The 21,594-nt window shown below is 39.2% G+C and overlaps 6 protein-coding genes and 1 long non-coding RNA gene across 9 annotated transcripts; 4 read left to right on the top strand and 3 right to left on the bottom strand.

Annotated features, from left to right (window-relative positions):
• Positions 1 to 3,060: 3,060 nt before the first annotated feature.
• Positions 3,061 to 5,607, top strand: LOC110856299. Its single transcript, XM_022104783.2, has 8 exons — positions 3,061 to 3,589; positions 3,677 to 3,782; positions 3,859 to 3,944; positions 4,027 to 4,104; positions 4,180 to 4,258; positions 4,349 to 4,512; positions 4,588 to 4,657; positions 5,011 to 5,607. The coding sequence occupies exons 1-8, from the start codon at positions 3,494 to 3,496 to the stop codon at positions 5,370 to 5,372; spliced, it is 1,041 nt and encodes a 346-aa protein (XP_021960475.1). The 5' UTR covers positions 3,061 to 3,493; the 3' UTR covers positions 5,373 to 5,607.
• Positions 4,370 to 5,115, bottom strand: LOC118437720. Its single transcript, XR_004836298.1, has 3 exons — positions 4,985 to 5,115; positions 4,577 to 4,710; positions 4,370 to 4,504 (listed from the first exon to the last, which is right to left on the bottom strand). It is a non-coding gene; the product is annotated as an uncharacterized LOC118437720 (long non-coding RNA).
• A 331-nt stretch (positions 5,608 to 5,938) lies between the features above and the next one.
• On the top strand, positions 5,939 to 8,369 carry LOC110856358 (meiotic recombination protein SPO11). 2 transcript variants are annotated; one of them, XM_035856846.1, is made up of 8 exons: positions 5,939 to 6,619; positions 6,701 to 6,845; positions 6,954 to 7,073; positions 7,339 to 7,496; positions 7,574 to 7,621; positions 7,717 to 7,821; positions 7,970 to 7,987; positions 8,110 to 8,265. In XM_035856846.1, the coding sequence occupies exons 1-8, from the start codon at positions 6,065 to 6,067 to the stop codon at positions 8,167 to 8,169; spliced, it is 1,209 nt and encodes a 402-aa protein (XP_035712739.1). In that variant the 5' UTR covers positions 5,939 to 6,064; the 3' UTR covers positions 8,170 to 8,265. The 2 variants fall into 2 exon arrangements, with proteins under 2 accessions (XP_035712739.1, XP_021960535.1); XM_022104843.2 differs by having other exon boundaries at positions 5,943 to 6,619; positions 8,106 to 8,369.
• A 390-nt stretch (positions 8,370 to 8,759) lies between these two features.
• On the top strand, positions 8,760 to 12,012 carry LOC110856357. The gene is made up of 6 exons (XM_022104842.2): positions 8,760 to 8,885; positions 8,958 to 9,614; positions 10,094 to 10,194; positions 10,260 to 10,993; positions 11,617 to 11,732; positions 11,816 to 12,012. Exons 1-6 carry the CDS (start codon positions 8,835 to 8,837, stop codon positions 11,903 to 11,905), a joined length of 1,749 nt encoding a protein of 582 aa, XP_021960534.1. The 5' UTR covers positions 8,760 to 8,834; the 3' UTR covers positions 11,906 to 12,012.
• Positions 12,013 to 12,366: 354 nt separating this feature from the next.
• Positions 12,367 to 14,646, top strand: LOC110856180. The gene is made up of 3 exons (XM_022104647.2): positions 12,367 to 12,552; positions 12,655 to 12,745; positions 13,070 to 14,646. Exons 1-3 carry the CDS (start codon positions 12,476 to 12,478, stop codon positions 14,084 to 14,086), a joined length of 1,185 nt encoding a protein of 394 aa, XP_021960339.1. The 5' UTR covers positions 12,367 to 12,475; the 3' UTR covers positions 14,087 to 14,646.
• LOC110856356 lies at positions 14,343 to 17,098 on the bottom strand. Of its 2 annotated transcripts, XM_035856848.1 has the most exons (4): positions 16,320 to 17,098; positions 15,853 to 16,173; positions 15,291 to 15,419; positions 14,343 to 15,211 (listed from the first exon to the last, which is right to left on the bottom strand). In XM_035856848.1, exons 2-4 carry the CDS (start codon positions 16,064 to 16,066, stop codon positions 14,709 to 14,711), a joined length of 846 nt encoding a protein of 281 aa, XP_035712741.1. In that variant the 5' UTR covers positions 16,067 to 16,173; positions 16,320 to 17,098; the 3' UTR covers positions 14,343 to 14,708. The 2 variants fall into 2 exon arrangements, with proteins under 2 accessions (XP_035712741.1, XP_021960533.1); XM_022104841.2 differs by having other exon boundaries at positions 15,853 to 17,098.
• Positions 17,099 to 18,648: 1,550 nt separating this feature from the next.
• LOC118437655 (zinc finger protein 287-like) lies at positions 18,649 to 21,212 on the bottom strand. The gene is made up of 2 exons (XM_035856847.1): positions 20,772 to 21,212; positions 18,649 to 20,630 (listed from the first exon to the last, which is right to left on the bottom strand). The coding sequence occupies exon 2, from the start codon at positions 20,285 to 20,287 to the stop codon at positions 19,097 to 19,099; it is 1,191 nt and encodes a 396-aa protein (XP_035712740.1). The 5' UTR covers positions 20,288 to 20,630; positions 20,772 to 21,212; the 3' UTR covers positions 18,649 to 19,096.
• Between the last annotated feature and the right edge of the window lie 382 nt (positions 21,213 to 21,594).

The following is a 21,594-nucleotide window of genomic DNA, read 5'->3' as shown; positions in this document are numbered from 1 at the left end:
TTCCTTAATTTGTGACGTTTGGTTTGGTTTTGTTGCAAAAATTGGGAAACATGTTTGGAAGAAAAGTACTTGGGAAGAAGAAAGTGGATGAGTCGTTGCTAATAATGGAGGTCTCCCAGCGTGTGCTCTCCGTTTTTGAGGAAATTAGCGTCAATCGAAATTTAATTAGGATGGAATTTGCAAAAAGGCATAATCTCCCAATGGGCACGTTTTGCCGAGATATTTGCATCCGAAGAGGAGAAAACGAGCAGCAAATTTAGAAAGTGTAAAATTTGTCGACTTTAGGGCTCGCTTTCTCCTCTTTGGATGCAAAAACCTGCGGATTTGCAGATAATCCAATTTGCATACTTCCATATTATCATCGATTTACGCTAATTTTAGCCAAAATCTGTGTGAGCATACGCTGGGAGACCTCTATAGTAAGAGTCGAGTTGCATAACCACATTAAAAAATTCTTGTATCTTCTTTACACTAGAAAATTGCTCTACTCTCTGACTCTCCTCGTTCTTTTTTACCACCACACCAACTATTTTAATGAGTGTGTGCCTGAAAGTTAAATGAATCCTGTCTCCCAATAATAATTTGTTGTATGTAGAGTCAGTTTCACCTATGCATGTCTTCTTCCCCTTTACCACTTTGAAACCATCGTCAACCCGTAATTTTAAAAAAAGCAGAAGCAAGGAATTGTTTTCCATAAATGCGGAACTTAATTAGATATAGACCCCAACTAATTGTGAGGGGAGGATGATGATGCCACTCGGAATTTGGAAGAACATTCCAAGCACGAATTGTTTATTTTATTTTATTCACGAATGACATGTGCACAATGTCTCATTGTTCATAACCGGGTGTTCCAAGCAGCATTCAACGGGTACGTTTCCACCACCACTACCACCCACCAAAAATTCAGCCTCACCGACCGACAAAGTATGTGCTTATCTATGGCATGTGTAACATCAAAGTAGTCACTCATTAAACCTATGATCTTTCACAAATTGCTTGGAAAAATATTTTTCAATGACACATCAACGAAACAATCTTTCAACAAGGGGCATCTTTCAACTTTTAATTTTTCAAGAGGAAGAAGAATCGGTGCGTGAAGGAAGGCAGGCAATCATGGCGAAAAATCAGCGTACGGGGAGACTTGACTTGACAGCCTTAAATTTCAATTTCAAAGTCAAACTAGAGGCAAGATTTAAGACCCGTTGTCTGCACACAGATATAATAATAAACCTTGAAGAGATCACTTTTCAAGATACAATTGGACAGAGCAATTTTTTACGAGATGGGATGTCAAGACATGAAACTTGCTTAATGGAACATGCATAAAGTTGAGCTCGGCTATATAACGAGGCAAACTTATGTAGATACATACACCGAACCGCAAAAGCCGCGGTATTAATATATGTATGTAAGGTAAGGTCGCTTGTTGTGTCAATCTCGAACCCGGCCCTCCTTTGGGAGAGATCAAATATTAGGGAATTCGGCAGTCAGGCATGTCTCGCAGGGTTTCGGATCTTGCGGGTTTGCAGGTCAAAATACATGCAAAAAAACACTTTCTCCCCGTTATTCCTTGCACGTGGTTATTTCCACCTGAAACACGTGGTCAGCAGTGACTACTACTTTCACCCAGTGTTTCATTTCTTGCGGGTTTTGCGGCATTTTTTGCCCGACGAAGCAAGCCACGCAAGCAATACGAGGTGCAAGAAACTGGGAGAAAGTGGGAGAAATACGCGCCATCTAGTCACGCGACGTACGAAGTATGCGCGGCGGGGCGTCGTTTCTTATGCCTTGAATTTTTTGCAGGTCAAAATACCTGCAAGAAACCGCTTTCTTGCCCTTATATCTTGCAGATGGTTACTTACTTCTAGCCGAAACACTGAATTCTCTCAATGCATGCATGTATTCACTGACTGTTGACAGTGAATATTTTTGAAAACTTCTTTAATACAACTACCACGTCTTTCGAAAAAGTTTGCCTTCTCGTTCAGTTCGAAGGAAATGATCATCATGCATAGAAGAAGATTGCGCATACTTTGAATCGTATTTAGTTTGTTGCTTAGAAAAGATGAAAAGACTAACTAGAAATATTTCTAATCTGTGGCTCACTCTTATTATACAGATGAACTGGGTTGGGTATGGGATAAAGTACTGAAATACCTCCATCAATATCCGTCCAACCAACAACACAGACACAGACAGTTGATTTTGTTTGCGAATTGGGAAAAGTAGGCAATGTACGTACGTAATCTTGTTAAGAAGAAGATAGCTCATCGAATTACATAAGGCTCCGTTCTCTCTCACTCGCTTTATCGACAACATTTAATCGTATCTACTAATCGGGTGGAAATAGGACTTAACTACCGGTCGGAATGCGAGTTAGGAGATCTTTATCTGGAAATATGGTCCGACTTTTTGATGAATAGTTCCCGAAATCAATCCTGCTGCTTAATCATGTCCCACTTATTACTCGAGATTCGAGTTCATCGTCATCCTAGAAATGGAAAGTCTGAAATAATCGAGATTAATATTTTGCAATTGTACGTATAAAGGAACTCCGACGATGACGACGACTACGACCACGACGACGATACCATGTTACACATACCCGTATATAATAATCTGCATACGGAGAAGGGCGCTGGTCCAAATTGCTTCGCTTTGAGTCATTGCCAACTGAATAGTCTTAATTTATCCTTAGAGAAAATCATGCAGAGTGTCTCTGTCTCGGAGTACAAATATGTGGAGATGCAATGTGCTCGGAAAAAGTTGGTCTGTCCCCCAGAGCAGAGATAAGAAGAAGACGAGTCACTCGCAACATAAACGGTACGATGACTCGCACTTCGTCTCGCTTCTCTCTTTCTGTATGTGCATGCCTTCCATTTCCTTGTGTTGTTCTCTTCCATACATACTTTGTGACTGAGAAATTCGAAAGATGAGATGCAGGAAATCAACGTGGTGAGAATGATGTGGAGAGAATGAGAGTGGATGAAAAGACTGTAAGGAAAAAAGAAAAAACGTACGAGTGTGTGGTTACACTTTTAAGCGCATACTTACTTATTTTACTTAACTGTAGTACACTTACGACTTACGAGCAAAAATAATAATGAATGCATGAGGAAAATACCAAACAGAACAGAGTACGACTACTGCCAGCGTGCCTAGAGGATGGTCTGCCGTGGAGAGAAGAAAGGGTTCCATCCGGTGTCAAGGAGGAAGTGAAAGTTGATTTTTTTGGGGAGGATTGATGTCGAAATTAAAGCTTGGAATTGATCTGAAAGTGCAAATAATATTTAATTAGTTTAAAGTGATGGAATGGGATAACCACGTTACATAATTTGTGGCACACGTGGTGATAAAAAATTACTAAAGGTGTTCATGATTTGTGTTCATTATTAAGAAAATAAATAGTAATAAAATTAAGTAAATATGATAATGAACTTATTGCGCCTCAGGGATAAACTGACTGTGTAAAGTGTTACAATTATTATATATGTATATGCATTTCGGAAAGATGGGAATTGGCCCGTGGTACCGGATTGGGCTCTCGATGTCCAATGCTGTTATCCTAGCGGCCATTATTGAAACGGTAAGCACACTCGTAATTATTTACTTACTCGCCTCGTTGAGAATTTGCAAAAAAATTAAAATCTACGAAACGGCGTGAATTTTGCAGATCATATCATGCAATGCTGCCAGCCATTCGTTGGCTTATTCGTTAGCGAAATATCAATACGGGCTGCACGGTCATGCCCCTGGTCATCTACCTACGGAAGTTGCTAGTGAGTGGATCCATCAAAAAAAATGCTATACAATCTAAATTTAGGGTTGAGAAAAATTGCAAAATTGAATTTCCAGATCACCCACAATGGGTTTTGTTCGGAGTTACTTTGTTCGTTCAAATACTAGCGGATATCTTGTTATGGATAGCTGTAATTGTTAAGGTAGTCAAAAATTATCATGAAAACTCAATTTTTATGAAATTCCTATGTATGTAAATGAATGTGTGTATATATCTATCTACAGGGTAACCGGCATTTCGCACTAATCTGGGTCATGGCCACGCTCGTAAGAACATCCTACACCGCAGTGCTTCATACATTTGTAAGTGACAAAAGAAACATATTTCATATAGTTATTTATGGCCAACCACATTTACATGAATTTCGATCCCCTCAGACCCAAGAAGAATGGGAGAGAAGTTACCCAGTAATGGAAGCAATACAAAAAATCACTGCATTCCTCTGGGGCACCATGAGTAAGTTTTCATACCTGAAGTTTTATAAAGGAAGTTTATTTTCATGTTTTATTATAAATTTAGTTTAAAAGTGATTTAATGTTGTTGTAGTCTTTGGGTTTTGTGCCATCACTGGGGTTCAAGCCTCCTACTATCTCTCCACAGAAGAGGGCAGAGCCAAAATTAGTCCTGTGGGGGAGGGGATTCTAGCTCTTCGAGACTATTACAGGGAAAACCTTGTTCAATTAGCTGTAGTATTACTTTTCTCTGAAATTGTAAGGAGACAAAATATATAAAAAAAACTTTATAATTGAAATATGCGTGAAAATCAATGTTTACCTTTCCTGCAGGTTACAAATATCCACCGATGTTTCCATTACCCTATAACTGCGTACCTTGATGAAGCCAAGTTTTATTTGGGTAATTATCACCAGTGTTTCGTTTCTTCTTACGAGTTTGCTAGATTTCTTGTACTGGAAAGAAAGAAATGCAAGAAATGCAAGAAATGCGAGGTGCAAGAAACTGGGAGAAGGTGCAAGAAATATGCGCAATCCAGCCACGCGCCGTATGAAGTATAGCGGCAGGGCGTCGTTTCTTGCACTTCGCATTTCTTGCTGGTCAAAATACCTGCACAAAACCACTTTCTCCCCGTTATTTCTTGCAAGTGATCACTTACACTCGAAACACTGACTATTTCTTAACTCTGTTTAATAATGTATATTTAAGTATCTGTATATCTCTACTTACAAAATTGGAAATTTGTTCTTATCCAGGTTACACCACCGCCCCGGACGAGATGGGCTTCAACATTTCCATTGCAACCATAGTCATAAACGCCTTTGGTCTCATCCTCTTAACCGTTAAGTACTCGGGCGTCCAAAAGGCCTGGGTCGTCGCTTATGTGATACTTATCTTAGTTCATTTGTTACTCTTAGCATACGTTGCGATAGACTGGTCCCCCGTCAATGTTCAACCACACATGTTCAACGGCTTCTTCCTCGTCTCCGTAGCCCATCTAATTTACAAGGTCGGAATTTTGTACGTTTATTATAAAAGTATGGGACAAATCGTGGAGCGGAGAGAGTCCCAATCAGCGTCTCAACAAAGTGTAGACAGACAAATAGGAGAGCCTTAAAACAATTACATAATAATTAATGTATGTCTAAATATTTAGAGCAAGAAATAATAAATCTGCTATTATTAAAATTTCTGAAGGAAAATTAAAGAAATTTTGAAAAAAATTGAATAAAGGAAATACATTTTGATATAAAATTAATGAACAAGTTGTAAGTGTACTGCTTTTTTCACCCGCAGCAAGCAGGAGAGGAAGAGAATAATAAATCAGCTATCGCTAAAATTTCTGAAGGGAAATTACATAAATTTTGAAAAAATTTGAATAAAGTCAATAAATTTTGATACAAAATTAATGAACAAGTTGTGTGTTATTGCTTTTTTTACCCGTGGCAAGCAAAAGAGGAAGAGAATAATTAATTAGCTATCGCTAAAATTTCTGAAGAAATATTACAGAAATTTTCAAAAAATTTGCAATAAATTTTGATATAACATAATGTTATTAACATTAACGAACAAGTTGTGTGTACTGCTTTTTTCACCAGCAGAAAGCAAGCGAGCGAGCGGTCATTGACCCCTGCATGAAAATTTTCTCATTATACACGAGCAACCCCACCTCATCCGTTTATTTTCTAGTCACATCTTACAAAATTTAAGTTCAGTCATTAATTTTAGTTAAATAATTCTAATTAGTTCCAGTTTTTTTTTAAAAAATTATTTCCGTTAAATACACTTCTGAAGAAATCTCTTCGGAAAATGACTTTTCTCCTGCCCCCAGCACCCTCACCTTATTTCTCTGGGGGGAATTATCCACCACAATGGCAGAACAATTTAGCCTTGAACTTTTCCAGTCACGAGAGAGCGACCCTGTACCGGGAACAAGTTCAGAGGAACATTGAAACCAGGGTGGTGAACATGGTGAAACAAATAGTTCGGGGGGATAAGCCATTTTTCGTGCAAAACAGGATCGAAGCTTCTCCAACGTTGGTGGCTAGCGGGTCGCAGTACAATCCGGCGGCCGACTTTACGCTAACAGAGTCTTTTGTGGCGAATGGGGGGTGGAGTTGGAGGACAAAGGCGGACAAACAAATACTCCCGAGACTTCCACATGGTCTCATGTATGTCAAATTCGGGACTAAAATATCTCAGAGGAAGTTCGCTCTGCAGTTTCATCTCATGTCGAAAATCCACGGGATGGTGATCAAATCGATGAATTGTACGATAAGAGACTTGTACTATGAGAATGTTTCCCTGTACGAGAGTCAGAATAGATTGGAGTCAGCGATTTATGATTTGTGTCATATTTTGAAGGTGAGTGTATAATTTTTTAAGTATTTAATTAGAGGGATTTCAAGTTTTATAACTGGTTTATGTGGTGTTTATTGCGTGCAGGTGCCAAGGGACGCTTTAAGACTGGAAGCGACATCAAAGGGGTTGATGGCAGGGAATTTGAAGTTCCAGACGACAACTGGCGATGTCATTAATTTGGCCCATTTCAAGTCAGGAATGCTGATTCCAAGTGTTTCTGGGGTGGATGGTGCGTAAATATGTGTGCATCGTTAATAAATATTTATTATGCATAATTTTTGGTATATGTAATGTGTTTATGTATTTGCACAGTGTAATGATAATGGGTAAATTTCAGATATGTGTGAGATTCAGTCCGATGCGAAGCAAATTATTGTGGTGGAAAAAGACGCAGTATTTCAACGATTGATTGATGAACGAGTGTTTGAAGAAATTGGTCCCACAATTCTGATCACAGGTAATATTTGACAATACATACCTAGGTAATATACATAATACCATCAAATGATGTGCACAGTGGCGGCGGAAGTTGCGGGGACATTAGCAATAATTAGCATTGTGGGCAGACACGATTTTGCTGAATTTCTGGGGGAACAATGTTCTTATGTCCTCCTGCTTCCACCACCAATTCATGCACAATGATATGAATGCTATGATTGTGAATACATTTTACTTGTGTTTTGAATTAATGACGGCATATGTAACGTTTGATCTTTCTCTAGGCAAAGGTTACCCTGATCTAGTAACATTGAAAATGATTCGAAAGCTGCGAGATGCCCTTAACCTGACTGTATTTGCATTTGTGGACTGTGACCCATATGGAGTAGAAATAGCTTCAGTCATCCGATGGGGTTCTTTCAAACAGGCGAGCATTGCCAAGGTTGAGCTTATTAACATTTTAACCTCATTTTTACATCATAAAATATACACATATATCCTCCGCATTCTGTTATTTAGTGTGCCAACGACTGGTCCATTGCGGAAGAGTTAACTGTTCCGAATCTGGTAAGATATGAATTTATAAATTTGGCGTGGAGTGTGAAAATGCTACATAAGAAAGAATTAACGTGAATTTTAAATGATGGACTTTTGTCCTCTAGGTTTGGCTCGGGCTACTTCCATCCGAAATTTCTGATTTTTCTCTCACGCACAGAGTCTCGTCTAAGATGACGATGCGAGATAGGCATAAAACTCACCTGGTGAAGGTTAGGTCATTTACTGCTTTTTATTAAGTTTAACAAATCAATTTCAAGAAAAATATACCATTTGATAACATAACCTACTGATGATTAACTGATTTTTGCACTTTTATTTTCTCCGCATGTGACCTTTAATGATGATTTAAACCCACAGCAAAGGATTTTGTCAAACGTAAGAGATTTTTCATATCTGGTTTTCCTCATATGCATTTTGCATGCTTATATGTATGCCCGACGCTTCTGGCATGATTTGCATGAACTGACTGACTCAATATATTTATTTTTTGTAGGCAGACCCTGTTTGGATACATGAAATTGATGTTCTGCAATGTTCCGAGTACAAAGCGGAGCTAGAGGCGCTATTTATTCATCCAAGATTTGCAAATTTTTACCTTCAACAAAAGCTCAACGCGTATTACAAGTTGGTTCAACCCTCCTGCAGCTTTCAAGCACCAGCCCCAACACCAACACCAGTTTCCAGCACCAATACTTCCGGATCCTGTTCAAATAATAATTAAATGTGTGCCATCAGACTATAATAATGGCCAAGTTGTGGTTGTGGTTTGGTTAACGGACTAGACCACACATTAGTTTTCCTCTTTTAAATTCAATTCTTGTTGTACTTGGCGAATTACATTTTACGCGAATTAATCAGTTGTTATATTTCATTCTGTTCCGTTAAATTTCTCATGAAACGAAAATGTTGGTTTTCTAAATTAATTATTTCCAAAAATTACAAATTACCGTGTAAAAATTGTTATCTTACGTTTTAACTAAATTTGTTGTTTATATGTACAATGGGTACAATACACTTTTACACTTTTATCAATAAAGCGCATTTTATTGGCATGAAATTCCAAGACGTATCAGCATGCAACAGATTTCTTTATCGATTTTATTCTCGTTTCTGTACACATCCGTTTCTATCGCGCAGTTCCGTTCGTGGGAACAGCAGTTTTTAAAGGACATTGGTTTTTCCGAACTAAATTTTCTCAAAAACTTAATTCACAATAATATTTATGGCGCTTATCAACATTCGGAGAGAACAACATCCTTTGTTTAACAGCGTGGTATGTAAATTTATTGATTATGTAAATATGTAAAGAGCGTCATATTTATAAATATATCTGAGTTTTATGTAGGTACTGGATCGCATATTTCAACATTTTTCTGTCCGAAATCTTAAAAATGTTCGGCTCGTGTGCAAATTTTGGGACAACATTGCCTCCCCGTTTCTCCAATCGGGCAGCAAAGTCAACCTCATTCGTGGCCGGGGAGAAATGGAAGCGAGGAAATCTTCCTTTAAGAATTTTATCGCCTACATCGAAACGTTATCCGTGGAGGAAATATTTTTCAGAAATTATCACATCGAACACTGGATATTGAATGAACGAAGGGAGAAAAATTTGCACAGATTTTGGCTGAAATGCGGCCCCACGATGAAAGAGCTGCACCTCGGAAATATTATTTTTTACGAGGTGGAAACCATCCGAAATGTTTTGTATTATTGGACGCCATGCCTGGAATCCCTGAGGATAGAAGATTGTCTTTTTTATGCCGTGATTCAAGAAAATATTCCACCAAAGTGTGAGGAGTACTTGCATAAAGAGGATTTCGACGAGGATTACGTGTTTTTCGATTATTACGACCATATTGATGTGGAACAGTTGAAAAATGTGGAGCGAGATCCCAACGTCCCGTGTAATTTGGGGTTGAAGTCGTTACACTATGAACAATGGGAGGATGAAGTGTTACCATTAGCGTGGGAGGAAGTGTTTGCGGCGTTTCCCAATTTAAAGGTTGGACCAGAGTTTTACTTGAATGTAGTGACCACTACTTTACAATGCTAAGAATGAAGGTTTCTCAGCGTATTTTCTCAGATTTTAACCAGATTAGTGTGAATCGATCACTTATTTAATTAATATGAAATTTTCGAAGGACACGATCTCCAAATGGCCACGTTTGGCGATTCGGTGTCAATTTTCATCCAACAATTCTCAATTGTCGAGTGAAAATTGTGGGGTGAGAAAGTGCACACTACCACGTTTAGCAAAGATATTTGCATCCACAGAGGAGAAAACGCATTGATCACAGATTTAATTAATATGAAATTTGCGATCTCTCAATCGGCCAGAGCCCATTGGCAGATCGTGTCTTTTGCAAATTTCATGCTTATTAAATTTGTGATCGATTGATACAAATTTAGTCAAAATCGGGGTGCATACGCCGAACGACCTCCATTTTGGTTTAATACTGTATCTTTTGTACTTTTATGTAGACGCTGAAATTGCCTGCATACATTTCCGAAGACGTCATTTCCGACATTTTAAACGATGCAAGCGGTTTGCAATTGGAATACTTGGCATTTTATAAATCAAGGTGTGACATATTTAAACGAGGTTCAATATTAATTAACTGCTACATTAAAACTTAATTCCTTTCAGACAGGGCGAATCTACCTTAACGGACGGTCATTTAGTGCAAATTCGCGACTTTCGAAAAACTTTGGTCCATTTTGAAATGTGTCTGGGTCGAAATGTATCCTTTCATGGGTTGGAAGTCGCCATTAGTGAACATTCCAATGCCCTCAAGACGTTAAATCTTTATTTTCCAAATTCTAATTCCTGCACGACATTTAGCACGCTAAAAGTTTATGCAATATTCCCATTTAAAAAGATATCGTTTCCGAAACTGACTACGTTAACGGTGTCACAAGAGATCTTACGGGGCGAATCGTTTCCGCAATGTTTCCAGAAAATGTCGGCATTAAAAACGCTAAAATTGTGGGATGCATCAAACGAGTTCAATTGGGAGGAACCCATGGACAATATTTTTGAAGATGATGATAACACTAGCTTATCATCTTCCAATTCTGATCAAAAAGTGAAACCATTGCTCGTCTCGCTGAAAAACTTTTCGTGTGGATATGTCGTAAAATCTTGTGAATTTTATGACCACGTATTCTCTCAATGTCCGAACCTGACCGTGTTAAAGGCTCCGTTAAACGATGAGCAAATCAGGATCGTTTACAAGCACCTTAAGCTTATCGAGGAAATGACGGTGTACGACAGATACTTGACGGATCAGGGTATAACTGGAAATCCACTCGTTTTGACGGAATACACAGAGTGGAGTCCGAACTGTCAGAGGTCATTTGGATATATCGGGGACTTGAAGAGTGAGTGAGATTAATTAACAGAGGGCGGATATGTATTCATTTTAAATTATTTTAATTGATGACGACCGGTAGTCAAATTTTGTGCGTGTATTCCCTAACTCGCATAGATCGCAAAAATTTCACAATAGTTTTTTTTACAAATTGTTATTAATAATTTCTAGGTTTTCAGACATATTTCCGTTACTTGAAAAATGCGTAAATCTTTTAGGTATTTTTTAAAAAATACATATATATTTTGTAAATATTTCAGCAATGTGGTGAGACGAAATTTTTTTGCTCAAAGAAAATGGATCATAATAAATGGAGAGTATTATATTAAAAAGTACAAATCAGAGAATAAATCTTGCTCGCACCAGCCCATAGGCTCACCATAGCTTGCTCGCACCGCTTATGGGCCGGTGCGAGCAAGATTTATTCCCTGGTACAAATATTGCGAAAATATGTTTTTCTTTTATATATTTCGTAAATATTTTGACATTTTTATGCGTAAATATTTAGTCTTAAGTATTTCAACAATTCTTCGTAAATACATATCCGTCCTCTATAATTAATTATATATTTAAGAATATCATGTGCTAATAACGTGCTCATATAAACCGGTATGAATGACGATGATTTTGCAGAACTTTGTAAATTCACTTTGCAATACTGGAAATACGATGGGATAACAGACGCCTCTGTTTATCACGGTTTCATTGACGTAGCCAATTTGGGGTTTCTCCGTCTTACCAAAACTCAAGTAAGTAAGGTTATCATGCACTTGATTAAAATGCATTAAAGAAATTATGTAAAATAAATTAACTCCACGTGTCCCATTTTCAGATAAGTGACACCGCTCTGCACGACTTGGCAGCTAAATCCAGTTTGGTGACGCTGATAACGCCAAAATTGTCCAAAGGTGATGCACTTTAAACTGACTGGAAGGAGACCCACTGCTGCTGCACAAAAGTGAAGATGTCTCATACATTTTGATGAATAAATATGTAATACAAACGAATAAATGGGGATCCATAATTTAATTGCGCTGTCTATTCATTATTTATTTGCATGCATATATAAATATTTATTGCTGGTTGTAACTCGTGTATGCAGTGGCCGCGGAGGTGTGGGGACGCAGAGGGGCAATGTCCCCACGGTTATTTCATGTCCCCATCATCCTCCCGTGTTATATGAACCCCTCCCTTGCTTATTCTATAGTGGCAATGTCCTCACAGCTTCCGCGGCCAATGGATGTTTGTATGCATCAGATTTATATATTTTGCACTCATATATTTATTTATGTAACAGAATTTTATTTATTTTTAAATGAGTGGAAATGTTTGATCCGTATTTGTGTTTGATTGATTGAAAGGTTAAAAGGTGAAATTTTTGTCATCAAATAAACGTAAGTAAGCTCTTTATAAAAGCTCCTGTCACGTACTACATCGTTACAGTTGCACAGACACATTTCTTTGAATATTAACAAAAATATTTTCCGGAAACATGCTTTCTAAAAGCGCCCGCGCTTTCACGCTCCTGGTGTTGGGAGTAGCATTTTTTACGAATCTGGATGCAGCAAGGTAAATAAATGTCTACACATTTTTGTATTTTAAAACGTACAAATTTTTTAATCTGAGTATTCAAAATTTGCTAAATAAATTGTACGAATTTTGCATGTTTAGTATTGCATCGGACGACCTTCCAATGGAGGTGATGGAGTTGAAGTCACAGTTGCAAGAGTTAAAGGCAACTGTGAGTCAATTAGAGAATAAGGTAAGAAGACGGAAAGTAAAGATTTGCATGATTTTATGACATTTTAAATGTAGACACACCCGAGTAAAAATTTTAGCAGCTTTCCTGCAGAAATTTGACCCAATTTTTTAAGAAAAACTACAAAGCGAATTCATGCAGAAAAATATGCGCCGAATTATACACACACAGTTCTGCAGAATAAAACATAGGAATTTTCTGCAAAATTATATAAAAAAAAAATTGCAGAATATACATAATATGCATTGAGCTTTTGTCGATGACTGCAAAATTGGTCACACTGATTTCTACTTGGAACAATAGTCATAAATTTCTACTATTTTTCAGATGACATCCAACATCGCGGACCAATTCGCCGACAAAACGATCGACAGCATTCGCACCAACAATCAAAAAGACGCCACCAAATTCTGGATGGAACTCCTCAACCACGCCAAACAAACCAGCGACAATCGAACCGACGAACTCTTGAGCACCATCGTGATGAAGGCGTACTCCGGAAAACGCACAAATTTCTACCCCCTCCTAGAATTCATCATTAAAAACAACATAACTCTCGCCTACCCCAAGCTGTACGACGCCCTGAATTATTACGACCACATCTTCGACGGTCAAGAAGTCTTCGTCCTTGCCCAGTATTTACGACAAGTTTGCGGCGAAAGTACCCAACTTTACGGGAAACTTCCCCTCCCCGTCCGTCGCGTGATTGGAGGTCCCGTCCTCTTCAAAAACCAGGACAATCGCGGCTACATCATTGGAACGGAACACACCCCCTGCAAAACGAGGGAGGAATGTTACGCCAACCCAAAAACGGAAGCGTACGTGTTCCGAACCTCGAATTCCTTAAGGGAAACCGATGTCCTCAAGAATCCCAGAGCGCAGTGGAGGTTCACCCCACCGATTACGATGGATATGTGGGCAGGCTTCAACGGTACCCGGATGGCGTGGGGTTTCCACTTAAAGAACGTGGCGGAGAATAAGTTTCTTATCACGAAACTCCGTATGACGACGTTCTTTTTGAGGAATGACACGAATTTTGACTCGTATTACGTGGGGGATTTGCAATGTCAGTATCAACCCATGCTGGTGAGGGGGGAAGAAGGGGACAGTATTAGGTTGGCCGTGGTGGAGAAGTATGTTCCTAAGAGGGAATTTATTTACGGGGGGAATTGGGGCAAGAAGGCGGATAAGGTGCAGCTCGGGAGGAGGGGACAGTTCAGGGAGGAGATGGGTGGAATGCTTTGGGAGGTCAAGAGCGTCATGAAGGAGGACGAGGAGGACGACGGTGATATTAATGGGAAAGTTGATAGTGAAATGTCAAGTGAGCCGAAATGCCAATTTTAATCCAAGTTTTATTGATCGTTTCTATTTTTATATGTACAAAGTTATTTCAAGTTTATTTATATAGTAATAAGTCTAATTTTTGGTACGTTTGTTTGTGTAGCAATTTTTTGTATTTGTTAAATAGTATATTTTTAGATATAATTTTGTATTCGTTCGTATACTTTTTGGATAAAATTTGTGTATAAGAAGAAGCAAATTTTGTATGTATGGATGTATGAGAGCACTTATATAATTTGTGTGTATGTGTGTATTTTGGATTAAATAATGTAATCTAGTACAAGTTATGATTGAATATTTAGTGTTTCGGGTGCAACAAGTAACGAACTTTTAAGAAATATGTAACAGCAAGAAATTGGTTTTTTGTAGCGGTTTCGACCTGCAAGAAATGCGAAGCGCAGGAAACTACGCCTCGCCGCTGTACTTCATACGGCGCACATTTCTCCCAGTTTCTTGCACCCCGCATTTCTTGCATTTCATACTTTTTACTGCAAGAAATGTAGAAAACCCACAAAAAAACCAAACACGTTCATGCGCGACAAATAATAAATGATTTAAATATATTGAGATCTTCCACACGTATCACTCCAAATTTTTGGATTTTTTTTCGCTTTTTAACTTAATTTCATTGAATACAGGCCTGCAAATTTTCTCTGAGGTGAATTTTCTGATGCTGCTTCCAATTCCATTTGGTAGAAAATGCTTTCCCACAAGTTGCACACTTGACCACCTTTTTGCTCCCCCTGCCCCCCGAGTCCATTCCAAACATGGCCATGGTTGATGCGAAGGACTGCATCACGGAGAGATTGGGCAGTGATCCGGTGACCTCGGGGGGAGATTTCCGCATGGATAAGTCCAGCGCTTCACAGGCCGCTTCCTGCGACAGGGTTGGATTGTCGAAAAAATAGTTCCAGTGTTTTTCTCTCAAATGGGTTCGTAATTGGTCATCAAGCTCAAAACTTTGATCACAAAAGGTGCATCTGCTCAACAGAATTGCGGCGCAAAGGTCAGTTCGGAGGTATCGATGATCCGGAATTATTGTCGGGGCTGAGGGCGTTGGCGTCGTTGTTGATGGGTGAGTGTAGTCGTCCAGACTTCGTTGTTTTTGGAGGGGGAAATTATTTCTTCCTGATTCGATAATAATTAAAATATGAAATTTATGTAAGGATTGATCTATAAAAAAAGTGTAGTATTTATTTTTATGAACCTGAAGAGTGGTTGTTGGCATAAACAATGGAACAGGTGAGGGTGGATTTTGACTCTTCGGCCGTGTCAAACGACCGGTGGTGGTTTTCAGTATCTTGCGGGCTTTGGCTTTCACGTTCACTTGAGCTATCTAAAAAAATAATTAAACAAGACTGACAATGGAGATTTCTCAGCGTATGCACTCAGATTTTGAGCAAATTAGTGTCAATCAATGACAGGTTTAATTAGTATGAAATTAGGGAAAGACACGAGCTCCAAATGGGCACGTTTGGCGGAGGTATTCACATCCGAAGTGTAGAAAGCATGGCTTAAAGTTAACAAATTTTACACTTTCCCAATTAACTGCACGTTTTCTCCTCTTCGGATGCAAATATCTGCGCCAAACGTGCCCATTGGGAGGTCGTGTCTTTTGCAAATTTCATACTAATTAAATCTGCAATCGATTCACACTAATTTGCTCAAAATCTGAGAGCATACGCTGGGAGATCGCTATGATTATGAGTTCTAGATAATTATTAACATTAATTAAAATACCGCTTCTAATCTCGCACGTATTTATTTACCTTCACTGGACAACTTTCTCTGCAAATATTTCCGTAATGCTTGCACCGTTTGGGAATGTCGTTGGACTTCCACTTCAGCACCACCACCATTACTTTCCACCACCTCCATCCTCTCGTCCAGTCTACTTTCGGGAGCAGGAGGACAGGAGGATCCACCCAAGTTCTGGGGTTGATTGTAGGATTGCAGGTTCATCATCGGAATAGAATTAATCATGTTGAGTAATCAAAATCAAGCAGGTTACGATGACCTCATCAGTCGGTCAGTGTATATATTTATCTACATATGTATATTTAGTCAGACTTGTCGTGGTCGTCACAATCCTGAAAATAAATAACTTTTCAGAGATAAATAAATATAAATCGAAAAATCTTTCTTCGTAAAGAGTATCACGCCATTTAAAAGAAAGTTTTGGACTGACAGTGCGTGACGATTATAAAAGCTGACCACTGAACTGCCACCCACCCACCTCAGATTAATAATTCATTGGCAGACGAGTATCTGTACATGTTCTCAAGCAGAGAACACTTGTACCGTGTATGTAAATAAGTGGGCTCACCACCATCAAACGGGCAGCAGGAAACAGGCCCCTATTAATAACTCGTATGCATACTGGTGAAAGCGAACCTCTTCATAAGAATGAAAAACACCTGGAGAATTGGATCTCCACCGAAAATGCAGAAGAATAATGGGGTATAACTTGGAGAGGAAAATAAATTGGCAAACTAAAAATACCGACGACTAGCAACAGCACAGCAAGTGTCCTGCTTTCTTCCTCCACTTGTTTACTTGAAACAACGGTTGGTTCGATCCGATATCAAGTGGGCAATCCTGGCTCAACAGGATAAATAAAACCGAGAGCACCACCACCACTGCCAGGAAGGAAACACTGAGGTGAAACGGTATCAAAAGAACAAATATATAGACGAGACAAACACAAAGTGTGACGATACACATGATTGTTGCTGCTGGTGAAAAGGGAAAGCTCGTGGATGTATGTAGCACCCGGGATCGGGTAGCGAGAGGGTGAAACTGGGACTTTATCGGCGTATATGGATGGATTGAGAACATTTCTTCTTTGTAATACGGTCAATATTGCTCCACTCAACTTTTAGAAATTGAGACTGCGCTGCTGCTGCAGAGAATGTTTTCGATAATATGAATGTGTATCTACTTGGTGTGTAGGAGTGAGTGAGTGAATAAAAGGGAGAAAATATGACAATTTCTCGGGTATTCTGCATAGCTTTTTGGTGTCTCTATTCCATCACGGCAAAATTATGTACATACATGAAACTCCAGGTTTGGTTGATAAAAAGCTTGAGTCAAGTTTGGAGACGGAGTAAAAATGCGTATGTAAAGCAATGGGTCGTTTATGATTTGCTTTCTTTGCGTCGTCTTTCCTCCTCCTCAGATAATTCTATAGAAAATATCGCTCCGATTTATTATGAAGCAATCCATCCGTAAGGAGAGAGAGAGACTCGTTGGTTGGAAAGTTGTTGTCGAGTTTGTCAGAGAGTCTCATAGTCTCTTTGTATAACTAATAATATCTTATTGATTTTTATCCGTCTGCCAGCCCCATGAATGTAGATCCATATATGTATGCATGGTGTGAGTGAAAGGTTCTATTTTGTATTTGCTCTCTTGTTACGCTTTCTCTTCTATAATGATCATATAGATAAGTTTACTGAAATTTACTGAAATTATTGGAGGGTGGGGAAACTACGTACGTACGTAATTAAAATCTGACAAGATATTTTTATAGCAATCTGTTTAATCCTAAATTTATCTACTGAAATTCCTAAATTATTGGAAGGTGGGGAAACTACTAATTTAACAAGATATTTTTTTTAGCAATCTGTTGCTGCCACTGGTTGGAAATCAGGTCGAGTTTAGTGCAAGAGTGGGCAAGCTTTCGGTATAAAATTGGATAAAAGTAGGGAATATCTGTCTGTGTTCCAGTGGCCGCGGAAGCGATGGGGACATTAATATAGTAGGATAGGGGAAGGAAGGGTTAAGATGATGGGGACATTGTCCCTCTGTCCCCACGAATGCTTCTGCGGCCACTGTGTTTGAATGTACATACGTCACCCACAGATTTTCGTGCCTTTTATGTACATACGTACGTACGTAATGCTTGACATCAAGGATACTTTTATTTTTAGGGGGATAAAACGCCATAACGGTATGTAAACGATGAATGCAATCGATTTCACATCAATCCTGCATATGTACATAAATACAAGCTCATCGTTCACTCACATATGTATGTATTGCTGAAAAGTTATGCAAGTTATTTCGGAATGTTTTTTTTCGATAATTTGTCGAGTTGTATAATTTAGTTATTTAATTACTCAATTTATTTATTTTGAACCAAGGATTACTGTACACACGTTTTAAATTTTTAAGGAGAATCATGTCGTCAGCACCATTTGTATATATACATATTTAATATTTAGTGATACGAGTACATATTTATTTATTTATGTATGTTAAATACAAATATTTATTTATTATGTTGCTACAATGGACAATTTACTACGGTTTTACGGAAAGGAAAGTTATTTCATCGTGGATATATTTCTTTGTGGTATTTGTAATAATATTTGAATGTCATGAGTTTTTCGTTTCGCGTGGGTTTGATACTTTTTTGGACTAAGAAACGCGAGGTGCAAGAAACTGTGAGATATTCACGCCATCTAGCCACGAGCCGTATGAACTAGAGTGGCAGAAAGTAGTTTCTTGCGCCTTGCATTTTTTGCAGGGCAAAATAGCTGCAAGAAACAAATTTGTTGCGGTTATTTCTTGCAAATATTTATTTACCTACTTCCACCCAGTGTTTCGGGTCTTGGGGGTTTGCTACATTTCTTAAACTGAAAAGGAAGAAATGCAAGAAATGCAAGGTGCAAGAAACTGGGAGAAAGTGCAAGAAATGTGCATCATCTAACCACGCGCCGTATGAAGTATAGCGGCGGACGTACATAGTTTCTTGCACCTTGCATTTCTTGCAGGTCAAAATATGTAGCTGCAAGAAACACAAGAAATGTAAGGTGCAAGAAACTGGGAGAAAGTGCAAGAATTATGCGCCATCTAGCCACCCGCCGTATGAGCCATATTTGCGGGACTAAGTTTCTTGCACCTTGCATTTCTCCCAGGTCAAAATATTTCCCTGCAAGAAACCACTTTCTCTCCCTTATTTCTCCCAAGTCTTACTTACTTTCCCCCGAAACACCTGTCCGTCACATTAAATTAACGCGAATTAACCACCGCCGCACATCGACAACTATGCTTTTCATACAAATCTTTCCCCGGAAAGGTTTTCCCACACACCCGACAATCTAAAAACGCCCTTTTAATCTCATGAGAAAAATGAACTTGTGCATGAATCAGGTAGAATTGTTCATCTGGAAAAATATCTCCGCAGATTTCACACCGAAAACAACTTTCCCCATTGCTATGCGAGCTTAAATAATGTCTCGTTCGCCACTCTTTACGGGCAAATATTTTCCTGCAAATCTTACACCGGAAACTTTCCCCCCTTCTGTTCACCCCTGGACAGGTGTGATAATCCAATTTCTGCTGCGTGGGAAAACTATCGCAGCAAATGGAACAGCTATAGAAACTCGGAGGCGTCGTCGTGTTGGTCGTGGCGTTATTTTCATGGAGCGTCATGTGTTGTGTAAGCGTGTTTTTTACGGCGTATGACTTCCCACAAAGGGGACATTTATGCCGTTCCGGCCCCTTTTTATTCGTGCAATGAATCCTGGAATGCTCCAGGTATGACATTTTACTGGATAAAACTTTCTGACAGGATTTGCACTGATAGAGCTTCTTATTTCTGGGGTTATTTATCGCGCTACTACTTTTTGTGGCGCGACTACTCGGCGGCGCAGAATTGGTGGCCTGTTGTACCTTTAATTTCATGGGTATTTTTAGATAAACAATGGGAGGAACGTGGTGGCTACCACGTGGTTTCGTGGAGAGGTTGTTTGAGTATTTCGTGGTGCTGGTCGAATCCGAATTGGTGTCAGACTTATGGTTTCTCGCTATTTTTTTGCTATTATTATTATCGGAATTATTACCCTCTTTCTGGGAGCCCCCCTGATATGACGAAGTAGATTTACATAGTTGGGACGACATAATTTGTAAAAAGTGACTATTTTCCGGAGTAGTTGATTTGTTAATTTCATTGTTGGTTATTGTTGTCCCGTGATATAATTGTTGGCACTGCGCGCTGTGGCAGGAATGCCCGATAAGATGGATGTTTGAATGTTGGATAAGCAGTTCCCTCGACCCGAACGACGCGTCGCAGATGAGACAATCGTAGCTTATCGAGAGCAACTGGTTTCCGGTGGGGGAGGATCGGAGTTGGAATTTGTGAATTGTTTCACATTGGGGAGAGCATGCTCCTGCCTGTGAACCTGGAGGGTGACGGAACATGTAAAGATCTCTTTACAACTTGGGCATTCCTGGGAATCTTTATCCGACACGGGTTGAAATGGAGATGAAATTTTCCTACAACTCGGCATAGCTTTCTCAGGGGAAAGTTTGGCTTCAGTCGAGTGGTTTGGCCCGTATTGTATGGAAAAGGCTGCTTTCGTATTGGTGATGGTGATGGTGGAACTGAATCAAATAATGCTGCTGCTACTTCGTCTTCTTCTGCTCTTGGTTCCGGGAAGAATTCATGGACTTTCTCTCCGCTCGTGGAGAGAGAGATGATGACGATGGGATGGATGAAAAGCAAACTTCTGGTCTGGTTTTGATCGTGATGATATAAATTCGTCTAAATCAATGGGAGAGAGATTATACAAGAAATTAGTTCAAGGCTATGGTTCGTACTCATAATTGTTGCGGGGTTAAGTACATATGCAAATGCTGGGGGAATTGGGTTTAAGATATGTTAATTATGCACGTGTTTACTCACCTATTTCAGTTAAGTTGAGATAATTTGTACGGGTTTTATCTTGGATGACGCAGTTTCTCTCGAGGAGGCGAGACGACGCTGTTTTATTCTATTTGGAAGTGGATAATGTAACGAAGAAATTCTTGTTTTCCTTTGATTTGAGTAAGTGAAGTGTATGCCAATAAGCTAGAGCCAGGCAGTCAAAGAGTGGAAGAAAAGAGGGTTCTTTCCCCACTTGTAAGCAGCTACGTAGCTACGATGTATGTAATACCCGTGTATTTGGAAGAGAGACCAGGAATCTGCTCACCCACTTTCACCAAAGAACGAAAATAAAATGAACCTAATTCAACTTGGGAGAGACGACGATGGGTACAAAAACATACAAGCCAAGCAAATCGTTGGTGACTACTATGGACTGTAACCAAGACCTCGCAACCAACGGCACAATTCGACTCTCTCTGCTTTCTCTGCTCAGTCAGACAACCAAGGAGGACGACGGACGAGATAGAGAAAGGATGGATGCATGGTGGGAAGAGAGAGAGAGGTGTGGATTCCCAGAAATTTTAAAGATTTCACGACTGCGCCTGATACGATACCTAGCCTGGTGAAAGCAATAGTTGCGAGGAAATGGACTCCATAGGTTGGAAATCATGGATGGAACAACCTCTACCTCCCAATCTGCTTAGAAGTGTGTATGAAATGAAATGAGGGTGCGAGAGTAGGTAGGTATTTACAGGAAGGAAGGAAGTTGAGACAGATGAAATATGTAGGAATGAATGTTTCAATTATGAATTAGTGTAGACTTGATGGCAAAATCGTCAAAATAAAAATGTTTTTCTCCGCT

This window comes from Folsomia candida, unplaced genomic scaffold (assembly GCF_002217175.1).
Source record: "Folsomia candida strain VU population unplaced genomic scaffold, ASM221717v1 Fcan01_Sc015, whole genome shotgun sequence".
NCBI classification, from domain to species: domain Eukaryota; kingdom Metazoa; phylum Arthropoda; class Collembola; order Entomobryomorpha; family Isotomidae; genus Folsomia; species Folsomia candida.
The sequence above is the reverse complement of the archived record's forward strand: the minus strand, read 5'-3'. Positions and strand labels throughout refer to the sequence as shown.

What these genes read in the sequence shown, in the direction of transcription:
- LOC110856358 (XM_022104843.2), top strand. Translation starts at nt 6,065, where the DNA reads ATGACTTTTCTCCTGCCCCCAGCACCCTCACCTTATTTCTCTGGGGGG. An exon ending in AACAGGCGAGCATTGCCAAG is followed by an intron (nt 7,497 to 7,573) that starts GTTGAGCTTATT and finishes TCTGTTATTTAG; the next exon opens with TGTGCCAACGACTGGTCCAT. An exon ending in AGTTAACTGTTCCGAATCTG is followed by an intron (nt 7,622 to 7,716) that starts GTAAGATATGAA and finishes TTTGTCCTCTAG; the next exon opens with GTTTGGCTCGGGCTACTTCC.
- LOC110856357 (XM_022104842.2), top strand. Translation starts at nt 8,835, where the DNA reads ATGGCGCTTATCAACATTCGGAGAGAACAACATCCTTTGTTTAACAGC. An exon ending in TTGGCATTTTATAAATCAAG is followed by an intron (nt 10,195 to 10,259) that starts GTGTGACATATT and finishes AATTCCTTTCAG; the next exon opens with ACAGGGCGAATCTACCTTAA. An exon ending in ATATATCGGGGACTTGAAGA is followed by an intron (nt 10,994 to 11,616) that starts GTGAGTGAGATT and finishes ATGATTTTGCAG; the next exon opens with AACTTTGTAAATTCACTTTG.
- LOC110856299 (XM_022104783.2), top strand. Translation starts at nt 3,494, where the DNA reads ATGTATATGCATTTCGGAAAGATGGGAATTGGCCCGTGGTACCGGATT. An exon ending in TAGCGGCCATTATTGAAACG is followed by an intron (nt 3,590 to 3,676) that starts GTAAGCACACTC and finishes TGAATTTTGCAG; the next exon opens with ATCATATCATGCAATGCTGC. An exon ending in GGATAGCTGTAATTGTTAAG is followed by an intron (nt 3,945 to 4,026) that starts GTAGTCAAAAAT and finishes ATCTATCTACAG; the next exon opens with GGTAACCGGCATTTCGCACT.
- LOC118437655 (XM_035856847.1), bottom strand. Translation starts at nt 20,287, where the DNA reads ATGTTCCGTCACCCTCCAGGTTCACAGGCAGGAGCATGCTCTCCCCAA.
- LOC110856356 (XM_022104841.2), bottom strand. Translation starts at nt 16,066, where the DNA reads ATGATTAATTCTATTCCGATGATGAACCTGCAATCCTACAATCAACCC. An exon ending in GAGAAAGTTGTCCAGTGAAG is followed by an intron (nt 15,420 to 15,852) that starts GTAAATAAATAC and finishes TTATTTTTTTAG; the next exon opens with ATAGCTCAAGTGAACGTGAA. An exon ending in TGCCAACAACCACTCTTCAG is followed by an intron (nt 15,212 to 15,290) that starts GTTCATAAAAAT and finishes TTATCGAATCAG; the next exon opens with GAAGAAATAATTTCCCCCTC.
- LOC110856180 (XM_022104647.2), top strand. Translation starts at nt 12,476, where the DNA reads ATGCTTTCTAAAAGCGCCCGCGCTTTCACGCTCCTGGTGTTGGGAGTA. An exon ending in ACGAATCTGGATGCAGCAAG is followed by an intron (nt 12,553 to 12,654) that starts GTAAATAAATGT and finishes TTGCATGTTTAG; the next exon opens with TATTGCATCGGACGACCTTC. An exon ending in TGAGTCAATTAGAGAATAAG is followed by an intron (nt 12,746 to 13,069) that starts GTAAGAAGACGG and finishes ACTATTTTTCAG; the next exon opens with ATGACATCCAACATCGCGGA.